Source organism: Ursus arctos, unplaced genomic scaffold, assembly GCF_023065955.2.
Source record: "Ursus arctos isolate Adak ecotype North America unplaced genomic scaffold, UrsArc2.0 scaffold_16, whole genome shotgun sequence".
NCBI classification, from domain to species: Eukaryota; Metazoa; Chordata; class Mammalia; order Carnivora; family Ursidae; genus Ursus; species Ursus arctos.
In genome coordinates this window covers 54,305,794-54,328,328 of record NW_026622830.1, presented here as the reverse complement: position 1 = coordinate 54,328,328, position 22,535 = coordinate 54,305,794, and the positions used below count along the sequence as shown (strand labels likewise).

The window sequence follows — 22,535 nt, the reverse complement described above, 5'->3', positions numbered from 1 at the left end:
TGAAGGGAGGGTGGGCCCAAAGGAATCCCATCAGGTAGCAAGTTCACTGGTACAGAAACCACAGGAATCAAAATGATTATTTTAGGATGTAAATTCCAGGGGCGCCTGGGCGGATCAGTCGTTGGGCATCTGCCTTCGGCTCAGGGCGTGATCCCGGTGTTCAGGGATCAAGCCCCGCATCAGGCTCCTCTGATGGGAGCCTGCTTCTTCCTCTTCCACTCCCCCTGCTTGTGTTCCCTCTCTCGCTGGCTGTCTCTCTCTCTGTCAAATAAATAAATAAAATCTTTAAAAAAAAAAAAAAAAGAAGTAGAATAGTTGTTATACCGAGAGTTTTGTCTTCTCCCAAGTTACAGCCAGGACTAGCTGCAGACACCAGGGGATTTTGAACCAGTAGTTTTGTTCATGATAATAGCTGATTTCTCCGTAGCTCAGATCCTGATTACAGTTGATCAAATAAATTTTGAGACGCTAAAAGAAAATCAAGATCAAGTGCTTTTTATTTTAAAGTTCATTTTATTCCTAGTAATTTAAAATATTTTGTTAAAACTCATTCTTCTTCCAAATGAGGGTGATTCAGTTCTCTTGTTGGCTTGTTGGTTTTAGACACTCATGGTGGCGTGGATCCGAGCAAACCTGTGTGTGTACATTTCTCAAGAGCTCTGGGATGACTTCCTTGGTGTGCTGTCCTCCCTCACGGAATGGGAAGAACTCATAAACGAGTGGGCCAACGTCATGGACTCCTAGACAGCAGTGCTGGCGAGAACTGTTACGGAGTTGAGATGACAAACCTACCTCTAGACAAACTAAGTGAACAAAAGGAAAAGAAGCAGCGAGACAAAGGTACTTCTACTCTTACAGAGAAATACCAGATGTCTGAGATGGAGGCGGAGTGTGTCTATACATATAGGCAATTAATGCATGGAATTTTGGAATAAACCATACAGGCCGTGTCTTTTTAATGGTGGTGTCGGATGGTGTTTCATAGCACTCTGTCCTCGTAGTAAGGATGATGAATTTATGAAGGGGCTGTGGAGGAAGAAAGAAGATGAAGGGGAGTAGCAGTAGTAGCAACAGGAATAATAATAATGGCTCGTGCTTGTATGTATTCTCTCTCTTCGCCCTCTTGGTAACTTCTGAGTTACTATCCAGGTATCACAGACAGAAACTGAAGTACAGAGAGTCCATGGTGATGGGCTCACTCAAGGTACCTAGCTGAGAAGTGGGAAAGCCAGAAATTGAAGCTGGGAAAGTCCAGCTCCGGGCACCACACTAGAAAGACGTATTCCAGTGCCTGCTTAGGCAAGGTAGAAAAATTCTGAGTGTTTCAGATGGGAGTCATTTTGGCTTTTTTTGTTTCTAGATAAAAGTTGTTTTGAGACCTCGAGTCAGATCAAGGTGGAAAACATCCATGGTGGTTTCTACTGGGGACAACAATTTGTCTTCATTACTGTTTTAAGGCTGTGACACAGTCTTGGGATTAATTCCCTTGTACTCCAATTTATTGTGTAAAGATTTTGAGGCAGTTCATAGAAGTACCTATAATACAATAGATAAAATGGGTAAGGACACTGGGGCAAATTTAAAGGGAGCGGAGTTGCCGGAGTGGTTAAGATGCCAGAATGCATGCCAGAGAGCCCCCTATTCTTGCTAGGGAGGGAGAAGGGGAGCAAGCTTAGATGTGACTCTGATCTTCACAGGGTTACAGCAGAGGATCACAGATTACAAATGGGGAACATCGACAGCTTAGGTGATACATAGCTTTTCTTGGTCCTAAAACTTGGGAGGAGTTTCTTCTCCCAAGATGCATAAAGTATACATTGCTTGCTTTGGGTAGACTATAGCCTCAACAATAGCCTTATTATAGACTGTATCAGCTTTTCCTGTGTGACAGATCACCCCAAAACATAGTGACTTAAAGGAACAGCCAGTTGTTTAAATCATGATTTTATGAGTTGGCAGTTTGGGTTGGACACAGTTGGGAGTTCTGCTGGATTCCCTTCTGTGTTTGTAGTCAGCTAGGCTGTCAAATAATCAGCCAGGCAGCTCTAGGGTTGGCCAGCTGTCAGCTGGGGCAGTGATGGGGGGACTTGGCCACATACCTTTTATTGCCCAGCAGGCCAGCTCAGGCTTTTTTGGTGAGGTTTTAGGTTTCCAGGAGCAGCAACAGGGCAAGCCCAGATTTTCCAACGCATTTCAAATCTCTGCTTGCTCATTTTGCTAGCAAAGCAAGTCATGTGATGAAGCCCAGGGTCATTGTGGGAGAGGCCCACAGAGGATGTGGATGTGGGGAGGTGTGAACCAATTATGGTGATTACTTAACCATATAAACATGTCATTAATGGGACTGATTCTTATAATATCTTCGCTGCAGTCTGTGAGTGGCTGTATTTATTTATAGGAAGGTAAACAATCTGAAAAACAGTTTATGGAATGATACAGAATGAATTCAATTATGTAATTAATGCCTTTGGCAAATATTTCTGATTGATCTATCATCTTGCTTATGAGGAGATAATGCTAAGTGAAATAAGTCAAGCAGAGAAAGACAATTATCATATGATTTCTCTCATCTATGGAACATAAGAACTAGGATGATCAGTAGGGGAAGAAAGGGATAAAGAAAGGGGGGTGATCAGAAGGGGGAATGAAGCATGAGAGACTATGGACTCTGAGAAACAAACTGAGGGCTACAGAGGGGAGGGGAGTGGGGGAATGGGATGGGCTGGTGATGGGTAGTAAGGAGGGCACGTATTGCATGGTGCACTGGGTGTTATGCGCAACTAATGAATCATCGAACTTTGCATCAAACACCAGGGATGTGCTGTATGGTGACTAACATAATATATTTTTTTAAAAAATTTTTTAAATTAAAAATAAAAATAAATTCAAATGTTCATTATAAAAATACTTGCCTTCTAAGCACTGGATTTGTGGAAACAAAATATACTCTCAGGAACCTGGGTGTGAAAACCACCCATAGGTGGCAGCCACCAGCACATTACCTGTGCAGAAATCTCTGTCTTGGTCTCTTATCTCCTGTATTTCTCTTGGATCCTTGACCACTCATTTGAAATACTTGACCAGAGCTCTAGGAGAGGAAAGCAGAGAAGTGATACCTAATTTTGCAACAAGAGAAGCTGCCGATTATATACAGTTGGATTTATGAAATCTGCTGAGTAACACAGGCTATGCAATGAATGATAAGGAAGTCAGCCTTTAGATTATTTTTCTTTTCTTATCCTTTATCAGGCTGTGTTCTATTCTCCGAAAGGAGCCACCGTGGGGAGATCCTGTTCTCTCAGCTGGCGGAGCCACCCGGATGTGGCCGAGCCAGTGCTATCGAGGAGCGCCACCACATCTGGGGCACGGGGAGCTGAGAAAGCAAGAAATATTGTTCGCCAGGATACAACTGGTAAACGTTTATTTAAGTGCTTCTGTGAGGTCCAGTTGCTATCTAAGATGGATTTATAGGAATAAAATGTTTTAAAAGCTTTAAAATTCGACTCAGAACATAAATACATGGCCTTTTATTAAGTAGGATGTTTCCGTATCTTTTAATTGTCTCTTCTGTTCTCTTCAAATCTGTTTTTGATACTTATTTCTGAATCATTCATTGTGAAAAAGAACTTGAGCTGTCACTACTGAGTGAGATATATGTGCAAAAGAGAGAAAATAGATATTTTGTTAGAAGCCTAAAACAAATAGATTCTCAGTAATCGCACAGCTGCATCATGTTGTTGAGCAGCGTGAATCTTAGTGTGGCGCTGTTCCAACACAGAAAAAGAGAATAATGCACATAGTTTGCAGGACTGGAGGGGGATATTGAAGTGCCTTGCTTCTGTTGGGAAGTGGAGCTTTACATGCCTGGGGCTGTTGTCCTTCTACCCTGTTCCCTCAGTGAAAAACAATGGAATGAAATCCACGGTCTCCACCCAGGCTCAGGCCAGATTCTCAGCTCCCTGAGGTCCAGCTCTGACCTGTGACCCCTACGTAGGACATGAGTCTTGCATGGGAAATGGCTGGGTGAACCAAGGTCCGCCTGTTCTCTAGGAGCTGTTCAAGAAGCTGCTGCCCCATTAGTGCCTGGGCTCCATCTGGTCCAAGCGCAACAAGCCTGGCAGTGAGCACCTGGCACCCACAGTCCGGGCCACTGTCGCCCAGTTCAACGGTGTGGCCAAGTATGTCATCACCACCTGCCTTGGCAACCCAAGCATGACAGCCCGGGATAGGGCCATGGTGGTGGAGCACTGGATCAAGGTGGCCAAGGTATGCAATGGGAAGCCCAGCCGAGGTGCTCTCCTGAGTCTCGGGCACTGCTCTTCCCTTGATCAGGTCTCAGGGTGGAAGGCCCTGGTCTTTGCCCTAGGACTGTGCAGTCCCTAGGCTCTTTGGTCCAGGGGCATGCTGACCTCCCCTTGCGTGGCCCTATGCTGGGATGCTCCGTTTCTGCCTGGCTCCTTCCTTGGAGTGAGGTAAAATCCTCCTCCTCCTCTGGGCCTCACGTGTGCCCTTCGGCAGGTCCCTGGACAGCGGCTTCCTCCAGCAGGAGCGCCTTCCCCTGAGGGGGACTGAAGCTTGAGAGCCAATCAGGTGCTGGCTCCCCACATGACAGCCCATTCTCTTCCCTCCCCAGGCCTGTCAAGCCCTGAGGAACTACTCGTCCTTACATGCCATCCTCTCGGCTCTACAGAGTGTCTCCATTCACCGCCTCGAGAACACGTGGGGGAAGGTTTCCAGGTGAGTAGGCCTCTCTCCATGGAGGGACCAGGATGGACGAGGGAGCTCCCAGAGGCTTGTCCTCTTCCCCCTCAGGCAGCTTGGACCTTCTGGGAGGCGGCAAACCCCGACCACAAGACCTGGGCTGGTGGGTGCGTCTCTCAGCCTTCCTGGTGAGGAGGCCACCATGCCTCCCGCTTTAGAAATCAGTTTTGCCAAATGTCCCACACGGGGCTGAGCTGCATTAAATCTCTTCACGTGTTTCCTTGACAGCCACTAAGCTCTCTGCCCATTTGAACCCCAAATTGACCCAAACAGTGTTTCTCAATGAATATGGGAAGGGAGGCCCAGGACGAGCCACATGAGAGCTCCCTCCCATGTCCTACAAAGACCTTAGTGCTCAGAGGATCCCAGAAGAAACCCTCAACCAGGCAGGTTGACACTTTGGGGTTCTCAAAGAAAAGGCACTCTCACTCAACCCTGCCACATTATTCGTCCATTGATCCTGCCTCCCTGGCCTCTGTTCAAGAAGCCATTGAGGATCTTTCAAAAGCTGTGCAGCAAGGACACCGCACAGGGCAGGAACCTGCTCATCAAGGTACCCTGGAAGGTGGAGGTCTGGAAAGAGAGGAGGGGTGGGAGGGAACAGGGTCCTGCGAGGATGAAGTCGGGAATGGTCTGAAGCATTCCTTGGGGAGGGGAAGCCTTTGGCATGAATGTGGTGACAGCCTAGGTGAGGATGCTGTTGGCGGTGAGGGGGCAAGCAGGTGGTGTCCAAGCAGACTCCCTAGCCTTGACACCGTCTCTCTTAGTGTCGACAGCTGCTCCACATGGTCACCTGGGGTGGGCCAGGAGGCTGGAGCTTTTTCAGGGGAGGGTCCTTGTGGGCAACAGAGAACAGTGACTCATCCCACTCTCCCCCTTAGGACACAGGGTGTCGTGCCCTTCCTTGGCACTTTCCTCACCAAGTTGCTGATGTTGGATACCGCAGTGGAGGTCTATCTGGAGGTGGGTGAGCCTGAAGATTGTGGGGGATGGACCAGAATCTGGACCTTTGGGAATAGAGCACCCCTGTAATGAGCCCTGAGCTCTCAGGACTCGGCAAACCTACCGTGATGACAGCCTCAGAGCTGCGCCTGTGAGGCCGGGGTCTCTTGCCCATCTCAGCAATGAGTGAGGCGAGACTGCAGTAAGGACATGGCTCCCGGTGCCGAAGACTGGTGAAGCAGCAGAGCTTCCTGAAGGCAAAGCTGCATGAGGTCTGTCTGAGTGGACCTCAGCCTCCCCCGGTGAGTTTGCCCGTGGGGGGAGAATGAAGTCAGGACCCTCCACGTCAGCAAGCACCTCCGTAGCCGCAGCAGCCCCTTCCTGCCTGAGGCTTCGGCCTCCCCTACTGTCTTCTGAGAGGGTGGTGCTGCAGGGTCCCGACCTGTAGCCAGTCCATCTGCCCCATGTCCTCCTTTCTCTGGACCCCAGAGCCTGGCCTAGATCCCAGGCCCGCTATCTGTGTATGCACAGCCCCTCACGGGTCCTGGCCATGGTGCAGCATGAGAAGGGATGGGAATCAAGTGCTCCTAAGAACCAGGGGCCTCATTCTGATGGACTTTGTCTGCATTCCAGGGGAATGAGATCAACCACCACAAAAGAAATAAGGTCAGCATATGTGGCGCTTCCCGCAGGGAAGGGTAGGGAGTGGGCCTCAGAGATGTCCCTGGGAAGAACATTGCTTGGCTCCATCCCCTCCACCTCACATTTCCTGGGATCCCTTGAGAAGAAAGCAGTGCAAGTCCCATCCCGTTAGGAGATGGGGACAGAGCATGGCATCCAGGAGGACTTCCCGGAGGAGGGGCTACTGATACTCACCTCTGAGAACAGGTGGAGACCGGATGAATCTGCAGGGAGGAGGATGGCCATGTGTGCCAGGACGGGGGACGGGTCCCTGATCCCGCTGCTTAACCCTCACCAGACCCTGCAGCTCCCTGCCCCCCCAGGCTCCCTATACATCCTGTGCTTCTCTCTCTGCTCAGGAATATCAAGTCATGACGGACATCATGCTGCTCCAGGTGGCTGCCGAGAATTACACCCTAGAGCCCGAGGATCCTTTTTGGGCCTGGTTCCAGGCTATGGAGCCGCTCAGCGAGGCTGAGAGGTGAGGCCCATCAGGAGCTGGGTCGGTGAGGTTCGGGGTGGACTCTTTCTGCTGGCCACTCCTGGGATCCTCCTTCCCTGGGCAGCCTCAGGCCTTGTTGCCGGGGCGCCAGACTCCAGCTGTGGGCAAACACTGGCAGGGACTCTTGAATGGAAGCTCCTGGGCAACTCACAGGTGTCCCTCTGTCCTTAGCTACACCCTGTCCTGCCAGCTGGAGCCCCGGTCCTAGCTGGTCAGCAGCACTCAAGAAGGAGAAGAACTGGCCGCAGTCAACCTCAGGGCTGAGCAAGTGTCCAGTGGCCCTGCAGGGATTCCTCAGCAGCTGCATATGGGCAGTCCTTGCGCCCTATTTACTCCACACCCCTTCCCCCCATCTATTTCCTTATGTAGGGGGCACCATTTAGTTGTTTTAAACAGTCCCGTGATAGATTTGCATGTTAGGAGAGTAAAGCCCTTGTTTTGTTTTAGAGCACAGGTGTGTGGTTTGGGTCTTTTACTTCCTGCAGTAATGGAAAACTTGCACAGACTCTCATATTCGTTCCTGACCTAGGAAATCTCCCAGAGTCATCAGCTACTGTATGTGGGAGGAAGGAGAAGTGCCAGCCTTTCTCCCTAGCCACTGGAGGGCACCCCCAAATCCCCCTTACTCAGAGCACGCGTCCATTTCAGTCAGTGAATTTGGGTAAACAGCAGAGACAGCTCCTCAGAACTCCTGAGATTTAGAGGTTGCAGGGACTTTCCCAGGAATAGCAACAACCACTGAAAGTGGGAGTCTTTAAGACTTGTACGCCCCAGAACTCCTTCCTGCCCCAGGACTGGGGTTGCCTTTCTCCGCTCTAAGGCCAGGAAGACTGTGTCCTGCTTCTTCCGTTGAGATGCTTTTTTGGTTTAGTGTTTGGTTTTGTATTGCCCCCGTATTTGGAACTTGTTGTATTGTAGTTCAATCTCTGGAACTGCATCAGCACCTAGTGGGGAAAAACACGGAAGGAGATCAAATCCTGTGTGTGAAGGGGACAAAGCCAGAGGAAGATAATTTGCAGATGGACTCAGGGCAGGCAGGGCTTTCCAGCCTCAGTCTCCCCGTTGGCCGTTTACCAAGTTGGAATCTTTCTGGGATTCTTGTCAGTGATCTCTGGATACCCTTTCCTGCTTGTTTTGTGTGTTGGGAAAAGATGGGAGGGGTACCTTAAAGGGCACACCTGAGCCTGGTTCCATGAACATCTATGCTGACCTAGGAGCCAGGATTTCCAGCCTTCGTGCATCTCCTTATGCGGTTCTTCTGAAGCAGCAGTTCCCTCCAGGCCCCAGGCTCTGGGTCAGATGCACAATAGCTACTGTTCCCTGGCTGGCATCTGATGGATCAGGGACGGGCTCTTTCTTGCCAGGATAAGGGGCCATATCCTTGACCAGAGAAACCCCGCACTCTCCTTGCTGTCCGTCATGACTTTTAGGTCCATGTTTTCTGAAGTCCATCATCTCTATTTCTTTTATAATAATTTTTTTTTATTATGTTAGTCAGCATACAGTACTTCCCTAGTTTTTGATGTAAAGTTCCATGACTCATTACTTGCGTCTAACACCCAGTGCACCATGCAATAGGTGCCCTCCTTAATACCCAACACCAGCCTATCCCAATCCCCCACTCCCCTCCTCTCTGAAGCCCTCAGTTTGTTTCCCAGTGTCCATAGTCTCTTGTGGTTCATTCCCCCTTCTGTTTACCTCCCCCTTTCTTCTTCCCTTTCTTCTCCTACTGATCTTCCTACTTCGTATGTTCCATAAATGAGTGAAACCATATGATAATTTTCCTTCTCTGTTTGACTTGACTTAGCATTATCTCCTCCAGTCCCGTCTATGTTGCAGCAAATGTTGAGAAATCGTTCTTTTTGATGGCTGAGTAATATTCCATTGTCACTAATATTCAACAGTTTACACACTCAGTCTCAGTTTGCACACTTACACTGACTTGTCCGAAATTAGGTACTCAGCCTGAGCCCCCAGACCTACTGGGTCCCCTGCACATTGAAAGTGAGCAGATGAGAAGCATCTCGCATGCAACTGGTTGCCAAAACAAAGCAGGGGTACGAATACTTCTATCAGACAAAACAGAATATAAAAAATAAAAGAGTAGTGGGTCACAAAGAAGGACACTGTGTCCCAATCATGGAGACAATGCAACAAGAAGATAGAACAATTTTAAATTTTTAGACACCCAGCATAGGAGGACCCAAATACATAAAACAGTTAATAACAAAAAGCAGGCAACTAATTGACTGTAATACAATACAGTAGGGGATCTAACACCCCCCTTCTATTAATGGACACATGATCCAAACTGAAAATCAACAAGGAAACAGTGGCTTTGGGTGATGCACTGGTTTTAACAGACGCATGCAGAACATTCCATCCTCCAACAGCACATACTCATTCCTTTCGATTGCACATGGAACGTCCTCCAGAGCAGATCACATATTAGGCTACCGAACAAGTCTCTACTAATTCAAAAAGATGGAAGTCATGGCATACATCTTTTCTGACCACAATGGTATGGACTAGAAATCAACCACAAGAGAAAAACCTGGAAAGACCATGAACACAAGGAGGTGAAAGAACACGCTCCCGAGAAATGAGTGGGTCAACCAGGAATTCAAAATAGGAAAAAAAATTACATGGAATCCAAGAACAATGACAAGACAAGCGTCCCAAAACTTTGGGATACAACAAAAGTGAATCTTAGAGGACCAGTTACAGCAATACAGGCCAGCTCCAAAAGCAAGAACAATCTCCCATCCCATCACCTGACACAAAGGGATCTAGCATAAGAACAGCAGAGAGCTCTAGAGCAGGGGATCAGCCTTGGCGCGTTGGAGCTCTTGCTGTTGGGCCCATGCATAGCTTCCGTCCTTGCTCAATTTCCCAGCAGGTATGGTGTTCTTTCCTTTCCTGCACAACAACTCCCACCATGTCCACCGGGGAATCAACCCTTTATGGAATTCTAGAATGCTAGAAACTGCCAAAAAGGCCCAGGAAACAACCATGCCTTCCCCATTTGGTATATCAAGGTGCCGATTAGCTTTCTCTTTGGGGAACATTCAACAGTGGTTTTTTGAGACATCGTCTTAGGCCCGGATCCCCTGGGGATCTCGTGAAAATACAGATTCTGATTCAGTAACACTGGGAGCGACCTGAGACTCTGCATTTCCAACACGCCCTCTGCGGATGCTGAGGCCACTTGTCCACGGACCACCCTGACAAACAGCGCCAGCAGGCCATTTAACCAAAATTATCTGTTTCACCACTGAAAACAGAATTCTCAGCAACAGTTTGGCCGCAACGAGGAGGTCTTTTTATTGCCGGGAAGATAAACAGCCAGGGCAGGGCTTTGTCCACACCTGCAGGCCTCTCCTCTTCTTCTCTTCCAGGGCATATGGAGGCAGGATGGAAGGAGGTCAATAGTTTAGGAGCTTCTTTAGGTCAGTGGGTTTTCTTTCCTGTGCCCTCCTGTATCTCTGTGATGTGTGCAGAGCACAAAGTCCTTCCAAGAGGGATGGCCGAGGCTGAAAGGGGGTAAGGTGGGAGCCTGAGCTCCTGAGTCAGCCCTGGCACGTGGGCAGAGGCAGGTGCTAGGGGCCACTCTGTGTGTGGTGCACGGGCTCCCTCGCAAGTCCCCATGAACGGGCCAGAGGAGCTTCAGAGAGGACGGGCAGAAGACCCAATATTGCTCCAGGCGACAGAGGAGGGAAAAGACTGAGGTTGGTTCATGGCTGAATGGGCTTGGATGTGGCTGCAGGATGGAAAGTGGCTGCAGATATACTACAGCCCCGTTCAGGGTAGTCTTGATAGAATGCAGCGACGGGAAATTCTTTCGAGCATTTCAAAATTCTTTCAATTCTTTCAGGTGGTATGGAAAGAAAAGCAGCCTGAGGAAAGAATATACATTGGCTCGTGGCAGTGGTAGATGATTTGGCTCGTTGGTCAGGGACTGGGAGGAAGAAGATTTATGACAATTAGTCGTGGGGAACAGACATGTAGGTGGACCCATGGGAGTGGGCACCAGGTATGATGATCTTTGCATCACACATTGACATCCACCCAAGTGCATTCAACCTGGAAAAGGCACTAAGCAGCCGAGTACATCCTGGCCACTTGATATCCATTCTAGCCTCTCACATTGCCCATCCCAGTGCTAGCATAACGGGCTCAGGAATGGACATGGTGACATGGATGGAAGGCAGGGCCCCAAGACCTTCCCATTTCTTCTTTCAGCAACTATGCTCTGAGCACTCAGCCTGTGCCAGGTGAGTTGGTGGGCCCCAGTGCAGTCTGCAAATGGCCAAGTTGTTTCTGCTGTTCTGATGGAGAACACCTTGAAAGCAAGATGTGTGAAAGAACAGAGCAGATATTATACTCCAGTTACCAGCACAGTGTAGTAGGGAGGGCTAGGGAGTCACAGGAGAGGAGGGTCTGGAAGGCCTCCACATGGTGACATCTGCTGGTAGCAGATTGACAAGAGGGAGCAAGAGCTGCACACCTCTGGGAACAGTGTGTCAGGGAGAGGGCACCACTGGGGCCAAATCTCTCAGACAGAAACTAGTTTGACCAGAGAAGATTCGGAAAGTGGCCAGAGTGGCTGGTGGAGGCTGGGAGGTGAGAACAAGAGATGGCAGTGGATGGGAGGGCCAGGTTACCTGAGTTAGCTATCTGTTTGTCTCTGAGAACACTACTAGAAAGCTTAGCACTTCTGAAGCGTGATATTTCCTAGCTCCCAATTCGGGGGGGCCTGGAATCTCCACACAGTTGAGACTGGGTGTTTCTGCCCCCAGGTCTCTGTGTGATGCAGTCTGCGCCTCACCCGAGGCCCAACTGTGGTAAGATTTGCTCCCAAGTCACTGATGTGACTAATGTCAGGATTTAGCTCAGACTCAACAAAGTGGGTTTAAGCGAAATCCTGAATTTGAGTTCTTTTCTGCCTATTAGCCTGGGCACTCCCTAGGTTCCTTCCTCTGTGGGCCTCTATGTAGGGCAGTTCTAAACACCAGTGCTTGCTTCCCCAGTGCAGGGATACAGGAAAGAAAGGAAGGGAACAGAAGAGAGTAACAGGAAAGTGACAATGTTTTGTCATATTCTCTTGGTCAGAAACCTATTAGCAACCAGGCAGTGGATAGACAGGGAGGTATATAGCACGGGTGGGGATCCCTGGGAGCCACTGTGGAGTCAACGTGGTGGTATAGTCAGCACATTTCATCCAGACCATGAAATGGAGGTAAGCTTTAAAGTCGATGTGTGTTATGTTAACATGGGTTTGACTCCTGTGTGGCACTTAAGAGACAAAAAGAAAGAACAAAGAGAAAACAAACAAAAAACCAGTCTCAAATGTAGAGCACAGACTGGGGATGGCCAGGTGGGGGGATGGGTGAAATAGGTCATGGGGATTAAGAGTACACTTATGGTGCTGAGCACTGTGTAATGTACAGAACTATTGAGTCCCTGCTGTTCACCTGAAAGGAATATAACACTGTCTGTCAATTATAGTGTAGTTTCAAAACTTAAGAAAAATCGGTCCTATGAGATCTAAGCTTAGAATACGCAGAGTTTCCTCATGAGGTCTCATCGGGCTGAACGTCAATCCACACGAAAGGTAAATGAAAATGTCCAAAGACAAAAGTACAGTCTGTTTATATGGAAAGGCCAGGGCCCACCTCTGTGTTCACATAAAAGGTAACGTCCTATGCTACTGGCAGTTGGAGCAGAGTTTCACTCGAGTCCTATTGGAGCGATGCTCCTCTGGTGTTCTCATTCTACTTGGTTGTGTGTCTTTACGAAGTAATTGAAATAACGATTCCTAACCTTTGTCTCGTGGATGAAGCAATATTCGACTCTTGGTAGCCATCGAACGTTTGGAGCGGGAACAACTTTCGGAAAATATTTAGCATTCGTATCTCTCATCGTGTTACAGATAAGGAAGCTGAAGCCCAACAAGGGCACCCGGGGAACAATAACACAGAGGAGGTTCTCCTGACACCTGGTTCAGGGTCCTAACTCATTGAGGAAGTGTGAAGAACGCCCAACCCTCCAGGGTCAATGGACATATCATTTGAACGTGTCATTTTTAAAGAAAAGTGAAATGCGGTCAAACATGGAAAGACAGAAAATAACATCCTTTTAAAGAAAATCCACTATGATCCTCTACACTGTTTCTTACGTTCCACATATGAGTGAAAACTGATGATAATCATAGGGGAAAGGAGGGAAAACTGACCGGGAAGCCATCAGAGAAGGAGCAAAACCATGAGGGGCTCTTAAGCACAGAGAACAACTGAGGGTGGCTGGAGGGGAGTTGGGTGGGGGGATGGGGCAACTGGGTGAGGAGCATAAAGGAGGGCACGTGATGTGATGAGCACTGAGTGGTATATGCAACTGATGAGTTATTCAACACTACATCTGAAATAAGGATGGACTGTATGTCGGCTAATCGAATTTCAATAAAAAAATAACGGAAATCCAAGGTTCTGTGTTTTCTTGTTTTCAATACGAAAAATACCGGATGATTTCTTTTCTTCCCACAAGCAATGAAGGGAGCTAGCCTATTCAAGGTGAGGCAGTTTTCAGGGCATGCTGCCTTTTTCATTTCAGCCCTAAAGAGACTTTCAAACATGCTTTCAGTTCCAGGCCTCTTGCCCTTCGAGTCCATTCTGAGCACCCTTGACAGGGTGGCAAAAACTTTGTTTCTTCAAGGTGGGTCACCTCAAGCAGGTAACATCTGTACTTGCCACAGAGTTACTACAGGTGTGCACCCTCCATCACTTACAAGTGCCTCTCGACAAGATTTCCTCACAGGCGGCATGAATACTGCTGGCTGATGGTTTTCTCTTTGATGACATTGATCCCATTTTTTCACTTGCACGATGACTGGGAGTCGGCTCTCGGTCTCATTCCTGGTGGTGATACAGCTCTCCAGCTCCCCCTCAAACATGTCCATCTCCTCTCTCCCAGAGAGGAACATGCAGAACTTAGGGACCATGGGGCGCCTGGGTGGCGCAGTCGTTAAACGTCTGCCTTCAGCTCAGGGCGTGATCCCAGCGTTCTGGGATCGAGCCCCACATCAGGCTTCTCTGCTGGGAGCCTGCTTCTTCCTCTCCCACTCCCCCTGCTTGTGTTCCCTCTCTCACTGGCTGTCTCTGTCAAATAAATAAATAAATAAAAATCTTAAAAAAAAAAAAAAAAACTTAGGGACCATGAACTGGGAACACAGAGCAAACATATAAAGGTCTTGCCTGACTTCAGCTCAGCATAGGAGGGACATACTGTTCCCCTTTGGTTTGACCCCAGTGTAATTTAGTACTCTAACCTTCTTTGCCATTGACTCCAGACAGTGGCTCACCAAGACGGGAGGGATACGGAGTTCCTTGCAGACACGCCCACACACCATGTTCATCACCGTCTAGCATGTAAGACTATGTCCCTCATCTGATTAAGAAACTCTTCAAACGTTAATGGATCAGAGTGCAATGAAAGTCTAACTTGGAAGAAGGGCTGAGCTCGGGGATCCGTCCAGTCATATGTCTCACTGCTCCCATCATCCACGTAGGTGCTGCACAAAATGGACAAGGTCCCATTTCCAGTACACAGCTCATGCTGGCCCATCATACATATTCCTATCCTCTTGCGATCACATAGCGTCATGACCCCATCATCATGCCAGTGCTTCTCCAGTTCATGCTGCTCTCTTACTCCACTAATGAACCTTTTTCATCTCGGAAGTGCAGCCCAATAATATTCATTTTCATAGCTTCACAAAATAGGATTTGGCCATGCTTTAATGGATATGACCTGCAAGGCACAGGATAGAAAAGAAAAATAAATTCACGTACAGGACATTCAGAATACTTACAATCTTTGTGACGTTAAAGACATTAGCAATGAAGTAAAAACACAATCCACAAGATGGGAGACCATATTTGCAAACTGTCTATCTGGCAGGGGCTCAATATCCAGAATGAATAGAGATCACATGAACTCAACAACAGACAACAAAATGAATGCAATGCGTGAATGTGCAAATTGGGAATAGGCATATCCTCAAAGATGTGCACGTGAAAAGAAATTTGAAAAGATACATCACTAATGTTAAGGGAAATGCAAATTATAAAAAGCAATGAGATACCATTTTACATCCTTTAAGATGACTCTTCCAAAAAAAAAAAAAAAAAAGCAATCAGAAGGGAAAAAAAGAGCAAGTGTTGGCCAAGATGTGGAGAAGATGGAAGCCTTATTCAATGTGTGTGGTAGGGATGTTTAACAGCATAGTTGTGAAATCAGTATGGTAGTTTCAAAAAAAATTAAAATTAGACTTACTATGTGTTCCAGTAACTCCACTTCTGGGGTGTATACCCAAATTAATTGACAGCATGGTCTTGAAGACATATCTGAACACACATTTTCATGGCATCATTATTCATAATAGCTTAACCATGAAAGCAATCCAAGTATCTGTCGAGGGAGGAACAGATGTTGTATGTACACATATTGGAATAGCATTGATTCTTCAAAGTGGAAGAAGACATTGACATATGCCACAACATGGGTGAACCTTGAGGATATTATGCTAAGTAGATGAGTATTCATGAAAAGACACACTTTGACTTCACTCTTAGGACCTACCTAGAGTAAATTGCCAAAGACAGTAGAATGGTGTTGCCAAGGGCTGGAAGTAGGCGGTCATCGGAAGTTTCTGATTCATGGTATAGAGTTTGAGTTTTACAAGATACAATGAGATGTGAAGCTGGGTTACAGGGAGGTTGTTCAAACATATTAATGCATGGAATACCCTTAGAATGTACTCCATGAACTTAATGGACTTAACGACATGAAAATAAATGTAAACTGCAAATACGGAGAAACGAACTCAGGACAATTTCGTCTAGCCATTTATATCCTTTTGTTTAGGTCCTATCTCAGACATTTTGCTTCAGCCATTTTCCATGAGGCGACTTTGATCAAACAAAATGTTCTCATTCTGTGCCCACTTGGAAGCTTACAATCAGAATTTTCCAAAACATGAACAGTTTTTTCAAAAGTTACTATCTGAGGTCACTTATTAAGACTTTCTATTCTTTGACAAATTGTTAAATGGAACAAAATTTTAAAATTCTATTTCATCTGCTTTAATTTTAATTCACTGATTTTTAATTTCAGAATCAACTTTCTATGCCAATGGCTTGAAGTTTTTAACCCCTAGGATAACCTACTGGCTTTCGGTTCTGCTGTTTTCAGTTTTGTTTACGTGACGTTCTTTTTACCATGTCCAATTTCCTGATGCTCTCTATGAATATTAAAATATTTTTTTGCTCCAGTTGTTTTGATACATTTGACATACAGAACTGTGTATGTTTAAGATACCTGGCGTAATGATGTTCCTTTCGTATACTGTGAAACGATCGCCAGAATAAATTTAGTCCGCCGCCATCATCATCTCTAGAGATACAAAAATGAAGTAAAAAGAAAAGAAAGAGAGGTTTTTCTTTGTGATGAGAACTCTCAGAACTTGCTCTTTTCACACCTCTCAAATACACCATAGAGCAGTAATGAACTGTAGTCCTGGGGTGTACTGTAAATCCCTATTCCTTATTGATCTGAAACTGGAATTTGTACCTTTTCACCATTCACTCAGTTCCCGCACCCCCTCTGCCCTCTGCTTCTGGTTACTTCTATCTGATTTCTTGTTCTGAGTTAGTCTTCCTCCTTTTCTCTTCTTTGTCTCAGATTCCACAGAGAAGGGAAAAATAGAGATCCTGCTCCTTTGCTCTGTGACTCCGCAAAGGCACTGCGTTGAGGACCCCCGAGAAAAGGCATGGCTTTTTTTGCTGGTGTGCCTGCGTGGAGCTGTGCCACCAGAGCTGGAGAACTGGGTGCAGGGCGCTTCCTTGTCCATGGTACCTGGTGAGTTCTGCTGGAGGAACTGGAGCAGGAAGAGTCAGGCAGAGGCCATTGTGGTTGTCGCCCCTGCCCAGAAACAGCTTGAAAGTTTTAGTAGCATTCTGCAGTCTAGGTGCTTAAGAGGGGAGGTGGGCTCCAAGATCTTCTCAATTATTCATTGAGTAACTACACACTGAGCACTGCCCTATGCCAGGTATCTTGCTGGGCCCGTGCGCGGAGCTGAAATTACCTAGGGCTCCTTTGCTTTAGGAGCTCCCAGTCTACACATGGACCAAAGCTCCAAAGTGAACGCACGTAAAAGAAAAGAGCAAGCGCTCTGTACTAGGAATGAAGTGTGCTACGGAGGAAGGCTGGGGAGTCACTGCATGGAAAGATATGAAAGGCCTCACTGAGGCTGAGGTTGCTGAGAACAGATTGACCAAAGGGAGCTAGGCCTGCACACGTCAGGGAGCAGCGTTTCAGGAAGAAGTGACTTGTGCTGCAGACACTCAATAACAGAAGCCAGTTTGGCCAGAGGAGTGAAAAAGGCAGCCAGGGTGGCTGCAGGGACACTAGGAGGAGAGCAGAGGGGAGGGAGGAAGGCAGGGACAGATGCTGAGGCCTGGGAGACTGTTACTTATCTAGAGTTGCCCCGGGACTGCATTGCCCTGATACCCTGCATGTGCAGGTGCATCGCTTTAATTTCTAACAGTATTTGTGGGTGAAGAATGCGGGCCCAAATTAGCATGGTTCCCCAGGCTCAAGGTGTGTCAGTGGCTGCGGCTGTGACCAGGGCCATACTGGAAGAGGATTTTGTCATAAGTTGGCTCACGTGACTCGGGATGCCATCTGGACTCAGAACCTGAGTTCCTGTGTGTCTTTTGGCCTTGGCACTGCCTCCGTTCTCTGTCCTGTGAGCCTCTGTAGATGGCAGCTCAAAACATCGGTGCTTGGTTCAGGTTCAGAGAGAGAGAAGAAGAAGGGAAAGGGAAGGAGTGAGTAGTGGAACATGATGGAAAGTAACTAGGGAGTGAGAAACTCTTTGCATGACATGTAGACAAGCTCTAGGCATGGTACTTCATCACGTTGAATATGTCCTGTGGGTCAAAAGCCAGTCACTGACCACTTAGCGGTTACAGTCTGATGCCTATACCACAGGTCAGGATCCCTAGGAGCCATGGTGAAAGCCGCTCCCCTCATAGACCCAAACGAGGTAACGGGGTCTCGTTCTTCATATAACGGGAAACAATTGCATGGTTTTACTACAGAGGATGACAATGCCTGCATCTTCTTGCTTTTCCAGACCATCATGGTGCCCACCTTAAAATGAGGCCAAGAGGGAAAGTGACAGTTGCAGTATTACAGGGCTGGAACCCAGGCCTCTTCTGAGCAGCACTCCATGCCAAGTCCCACCCCTTCTTGTAATTCTTCCATCTTGAAAATTGTGCCTCAGATACACAGGGGACCACCCCACACATGTAATAAATACTCTTATCCACAGACACCAGAGGATGTGCCAAGGAAGTAGATTCTAGCCTGATCCCCACACTGCAGGCTGGGAAAGTGGGGACTACGTGAGAGACACAATGACATAGGACACACAAGTGCGCAAAGAAACACAGAACGTAAGGTCTGAATTCAGCTCTGCCTCCTGAAGCTTCAGACCCTAGTTCCATTTCCAGAGAGTGGTGGCTATGGCCTTTTTGGCTCATTGTGTCCAGTTAAGGAGATGACATGGGGGAGAAAGCTAAGGAGTCAACTGCCAAGAAGGGGCTCTGGATAGGTCTGACTGAACACATGGTCCCAGGGATTAGAATCTTGAAAGAGTGACCTCACTTCCTCTGTGATAGGCCCCAACTGAACTTAGAACTCTGGTAACCGGGCACCCAGATTCAAAAGACAACCTGCTCTCCAGCTCACTTTGGTGGAGACGTTCGAGAGAACAGGATGTTCTCTTGCTGCCTTCCTCCCTTCAGGGTCTCTGGGCCCAGGCAAGCCCAGAGAGAGAGACTTGCAAATAATTGTAGACGTCGGCTCAGCCCGCTTTTCCGAGCCCTCTGGACATGTGGCAGGAGACACCAACAGGTAACACGAGGCAGCTCAGGGCAGCCCACTGGAGAGCAGGCAACAACTGTGATGCCACCTCAGCAGGCCCACACCTCTTGCCCCTCATTATGTGTGTCCCTGTGTGTGTGTTGGGGTGGGGGGCTGGTTGTCTATGTGTAGAGAAGGGGACAGAGGATGTGGGACACACCCTTCCTGGGCAGAAGGAAGCAGCCAGGTGTTGGAAGCCTGGCCCATCTTTCATGTTCACACCCCAGGTCATAGCAGGCAGGATGAGAAGCTGAGCACTGGGGACCAAGCTCAACTACCTCGATGTTAATCATGAGCTCTAGAGTTTCATCCGGCTACCTCCTTGCTCGATGTCTTTTCAGCTGCCCCTCTTTGCCTCAACTGGAGAACAGGATTTCTAATGCGGGTGGCCCCTTGTGGCAATGTCCTGGGAGGACACTAATGTCTCTTGACCCCATGTCTATGGGGCACTGCATTTTCAGAGCTGCACCCAGGAGGTCATCGAAGAGCTGGTCTGGGACTTCAACTACAACGCCCTAGACAAGTGGCAGGTGCACCAGGCCACCCAGGATCAGTGCCGCTCTGAGGTGAGAATGGGAAGAGGGTTCCACACACCCAGGGCCCACACACAAATATGGGGACAAACCTGGGGCCCTCCCATGGTGTTTCCACATGAGTGCCCCACAGGCCCAACCACAAAGTCATCCCAGTATCCACACCTCCACCACCAGCTGTGGGAGAAAGTAGGAAGACACTCTTCCCATAGGTGGGAATGGTAGAGAATAGTGTTCGTGTTTTTTGCAGTTTGGGGCGTGGGTTATTCTGTTTCATTCTGTTTTGTGTGACTTTTCCCGCAGCCATGAGTGTCTTTGCATTTTGCTACTGTTTTGAGTATTTTCTTGACTCACCCCAGCCATCCTGTGTAGAACCCAGCTCCACTGTCCTTGGAGAACGTGTCCAAGGCCTTATGAATCCTCACCCCACACAGGGTGATTGAACATAAAAGGAACGGTGGGAAGAAGCCATTCTATATGTTCCTCTGTAACGTATCACCTCTCAGAGCACATCGACTCATTGTATGTCCCCCGGGTCACAAGCTGTGTCCTCATATGTCTTTTTGGACCTCCATATGGGAGGTTGTCTGCCACCGTGAATCAGCCTTTCAAGCACGGATTGGGTGCAAGGCCTCTGATGCCTCCTGGCCCAGGTAGTGGACTCTGTCTTTTCAGAGTTCAATCCAGGCCATCTTTGAGGAGCTGCTTGCTCCAAAGGCTCAGCTACTCCATCTCCCTTGACAAGCAGCAGGTGCCTCAGCCCACAACAACATCCAATGCTGGTCTGGGGTGAGAACAGGTCCAGATTGATGTCCAATCTCAGGACCCACAGATGATCACGGCAAGGCCAGAACCCACACTAGAAACAACCAGCTCCCCTGGGGCCTGCCGAGGAAGGTGGATTTCCCCTGAACCTTTCTCCCCACCTTAGGAACAGACCAGGCCGCAGCAGCATAGGGAAATGCCATGCATTCCATGCTCTGGACAGTTCTCAGGCCCAACGTCTATGATCTTGAGCAGCGTTGGAGATGCTAAGCCTCTGCTTTCTCCTGTCTGCAGTAGGGATGTTGACTGATGACTCAAAGGCATACAGTTCTTAATAAAGCCTATTCAGAGAGAGAAAGGCTGTGGTGGCTCAGCTAACAAGATGTGTTGAAGTGACCAATGCTTTCTCATTTCACCCCTAAAGGCAATTGTACTTTCAAGCCTAGAGCCTTTTCTAGGTGGGCCCTCAAGTCCCTTTTCTTGCACAAGTTCCCGAAGGGATGGGACTCTCTGGTCTGAGCCCCAGACCCTGATCATCCTGGTGGTTCGTGGTGTTGAAGCTGACTCCATTGCCCCCCACACCCCCCTTCTCTACCTGGTGGGAAAAGGAATCATCCCTGTCCCTGGATGAGGCCCAGACGATGCTGAGGCTCCGAGAAGGCACAATGGAGCGTTTCGTACAGTCCCTGGTGCCATCCTTCCCAGATGGGAGCATCTCAACCACCTCAACGATCTTCTGCATGTACGAGATGTTCACTTCAGCCACACAGGTCCTGGGCCAGCAGTTCAATAGGTGAGTGCCCACCCCATGCACAGCACAGGGTGAGCCTCCCATCTACTGGGTGTACATCTCGGGAATGGCACTACCCCTCTCTGACCTTCCCTTTCCTCTTCTGAAAAGTGGGGTGGTTAAGAGGATGAACCTCATACAGTTACTGTAGGAAATCATGGGAGGAAACATGGCACGGGCTACTCTGGTGCTTGGCTCTGTAGAAAGGGCTCCTGGACGTGCTGGGCATCTTCTTGCTTAATAGTTCTCTCTCTCCGGTCAAGAAGCTCTCAAGTGCAACCCTCACAGGCCGGTGGCCCTTCTGGGTTGACGAAAGGAAATGCAAAGCAGGCAGTTTCTCTATGTGCAAAGGACTTCTGAGATTCCATCTAGATGGTTCTGGTAGTTGTCCTTTGTGTGAGCAGCTCAGGGGCACACTGGGAGCAGGCAGACCAGCCCACGGGCCACTCAGGATTTGGAAAGTGCGGGCTGGGAAGTAGTCGTTCAAGAATGTATATTAAGCACCTAGGAATGTGAATGGAGAGAGGAGATACAGTGTCTGGGTCTCAGTTCTAGTCAGAGGGTCAGATAGGCACTCTGCACACCCTAAGCACGCATCTCCAATGGTTGTTAGATGTGACATCTTCGTAGCCTCCTCTAGCTTTGAAAGGATCCACCGAGAGCTGGATCATAGGACAGATGAAATGATCAAGTAAAACTGGGACAGGGGTTTGGGTCCAGAAGCAGGGCTGGCTGCCTCCACAGAGCAGGGTGGGGGACTACAGGGGTGGTGGCTGGGGAGGGATTTGCCAAACCAGGGATCTCACCGATCTCTTGATTTCCAGTGGGTGGGCTTCATCTGGGGGGCTTCATGTGAAGAAGCAAATGAGTCAAAGAAGGCTGTGGACGGGGTCCCGGGCCCTCTGGTCGGCAGAGCACAGTCTGGGCTCAGTGGGTGCCTGAAACACCCATCCCTTTGACGGTCCCAACTTGCTCTGCCTGCCCCTCCCCGCTGACCACCCCAACAGGGGCCAAGAACCGAGGGTGTGCTGAGCCGACCACTCACAAATCTGCCTCCAACCTGAGCCTTGATACTGGTGTGCATGGAGGATAGAGTAGATCAGGCCCATGGCCAGGTAGAGGAGAGGAGAAGTGGAAAAACCAGACTCATTCAGGTTTTCTGGAGGACCAGGCCTCCCACTACGAGGGCAGCTAGAGAGGGGTTGGAAGGGGGCTGGGGCCATCCTCTGGGACCCATACAGAAAGAACGGTGCTGTGGGAGTAGCATGTGCAATGCAAGGCCAGGCCTCTGACTCTGCTCCACATATGACTCTCCCCAGCACCCTGTCTCCCTTCTTGGGTACCTGGCCTGACCAGAATTTGCAGGCTATCTATCAGTCCCTGGGCCGTGACCGTGTCGAGATCAAGGTGGCCTATGTGCATGGGGCCATGGTTCTGAAGTGGCATGCCTGGGACCTGACAAACCATGTCCCCCTTCTCCTGATGCAGCGGGAACTTCTGGCGCTCACTGAGGCAGAGGTGGAGGGTAAGGGGGATGGCAAGCTGGGAAGGCTAACTGGGATGTGGTTCATGGGCT

General features: G+C 48.6%; 1 protein-coding gene across 2 annotated transcripts in view; it reads left to right on the top strand.

Annotated features, from left to right (window-relative positions):
* The first annotated feature begins 604 nt into the window (after positions 1–604).
* LOC125281940 (ral guanine nucleotide dissociation stimulator-like) overlaps positions 605–22,535 on the top strand; it is a 50,020-nt gene continuing 28,089 nt past the window's right edge. The window contains exons 1-9 of one of the 2 annotated variants that reach the window (XM_057312877.1): positions 605–840; positions 3,250–3,412; positions 4,051–4,266; positions 4,634–4,737; positions 5,246–6,369; positions 6,744–6,865; positions 19,333–19,437; positions 20,778–20,962; positions 22,279–22,484. In XM_057312877.1, the coding sequence (XP_057168860.1) occupies positions 20,811–20,962; positions 22,279–22,484 (358 nt within the window). In that variant the 5' untranslated portion in view covers positions 605–840; positions 3,250–3,412; positions 4,051–4,266; ... (3 more) ...; positions 19,333–19,437; positions 20,778–20,810. Of the gene's footprint in view, positions 841–3,249; positions 3,413–4,050; positions 4,267–4,633; positions 4,738–5,245; positions 6,370–6,743; positions 6,866–7,057; positions 13,368–19,332; positions 19,438–20,777; positions 20,963–22,278; positions 22,485–22,535 lie in introns of those variants that run through there. The other variant, XR_008959542.1, reaches the window with a different exon arrangement.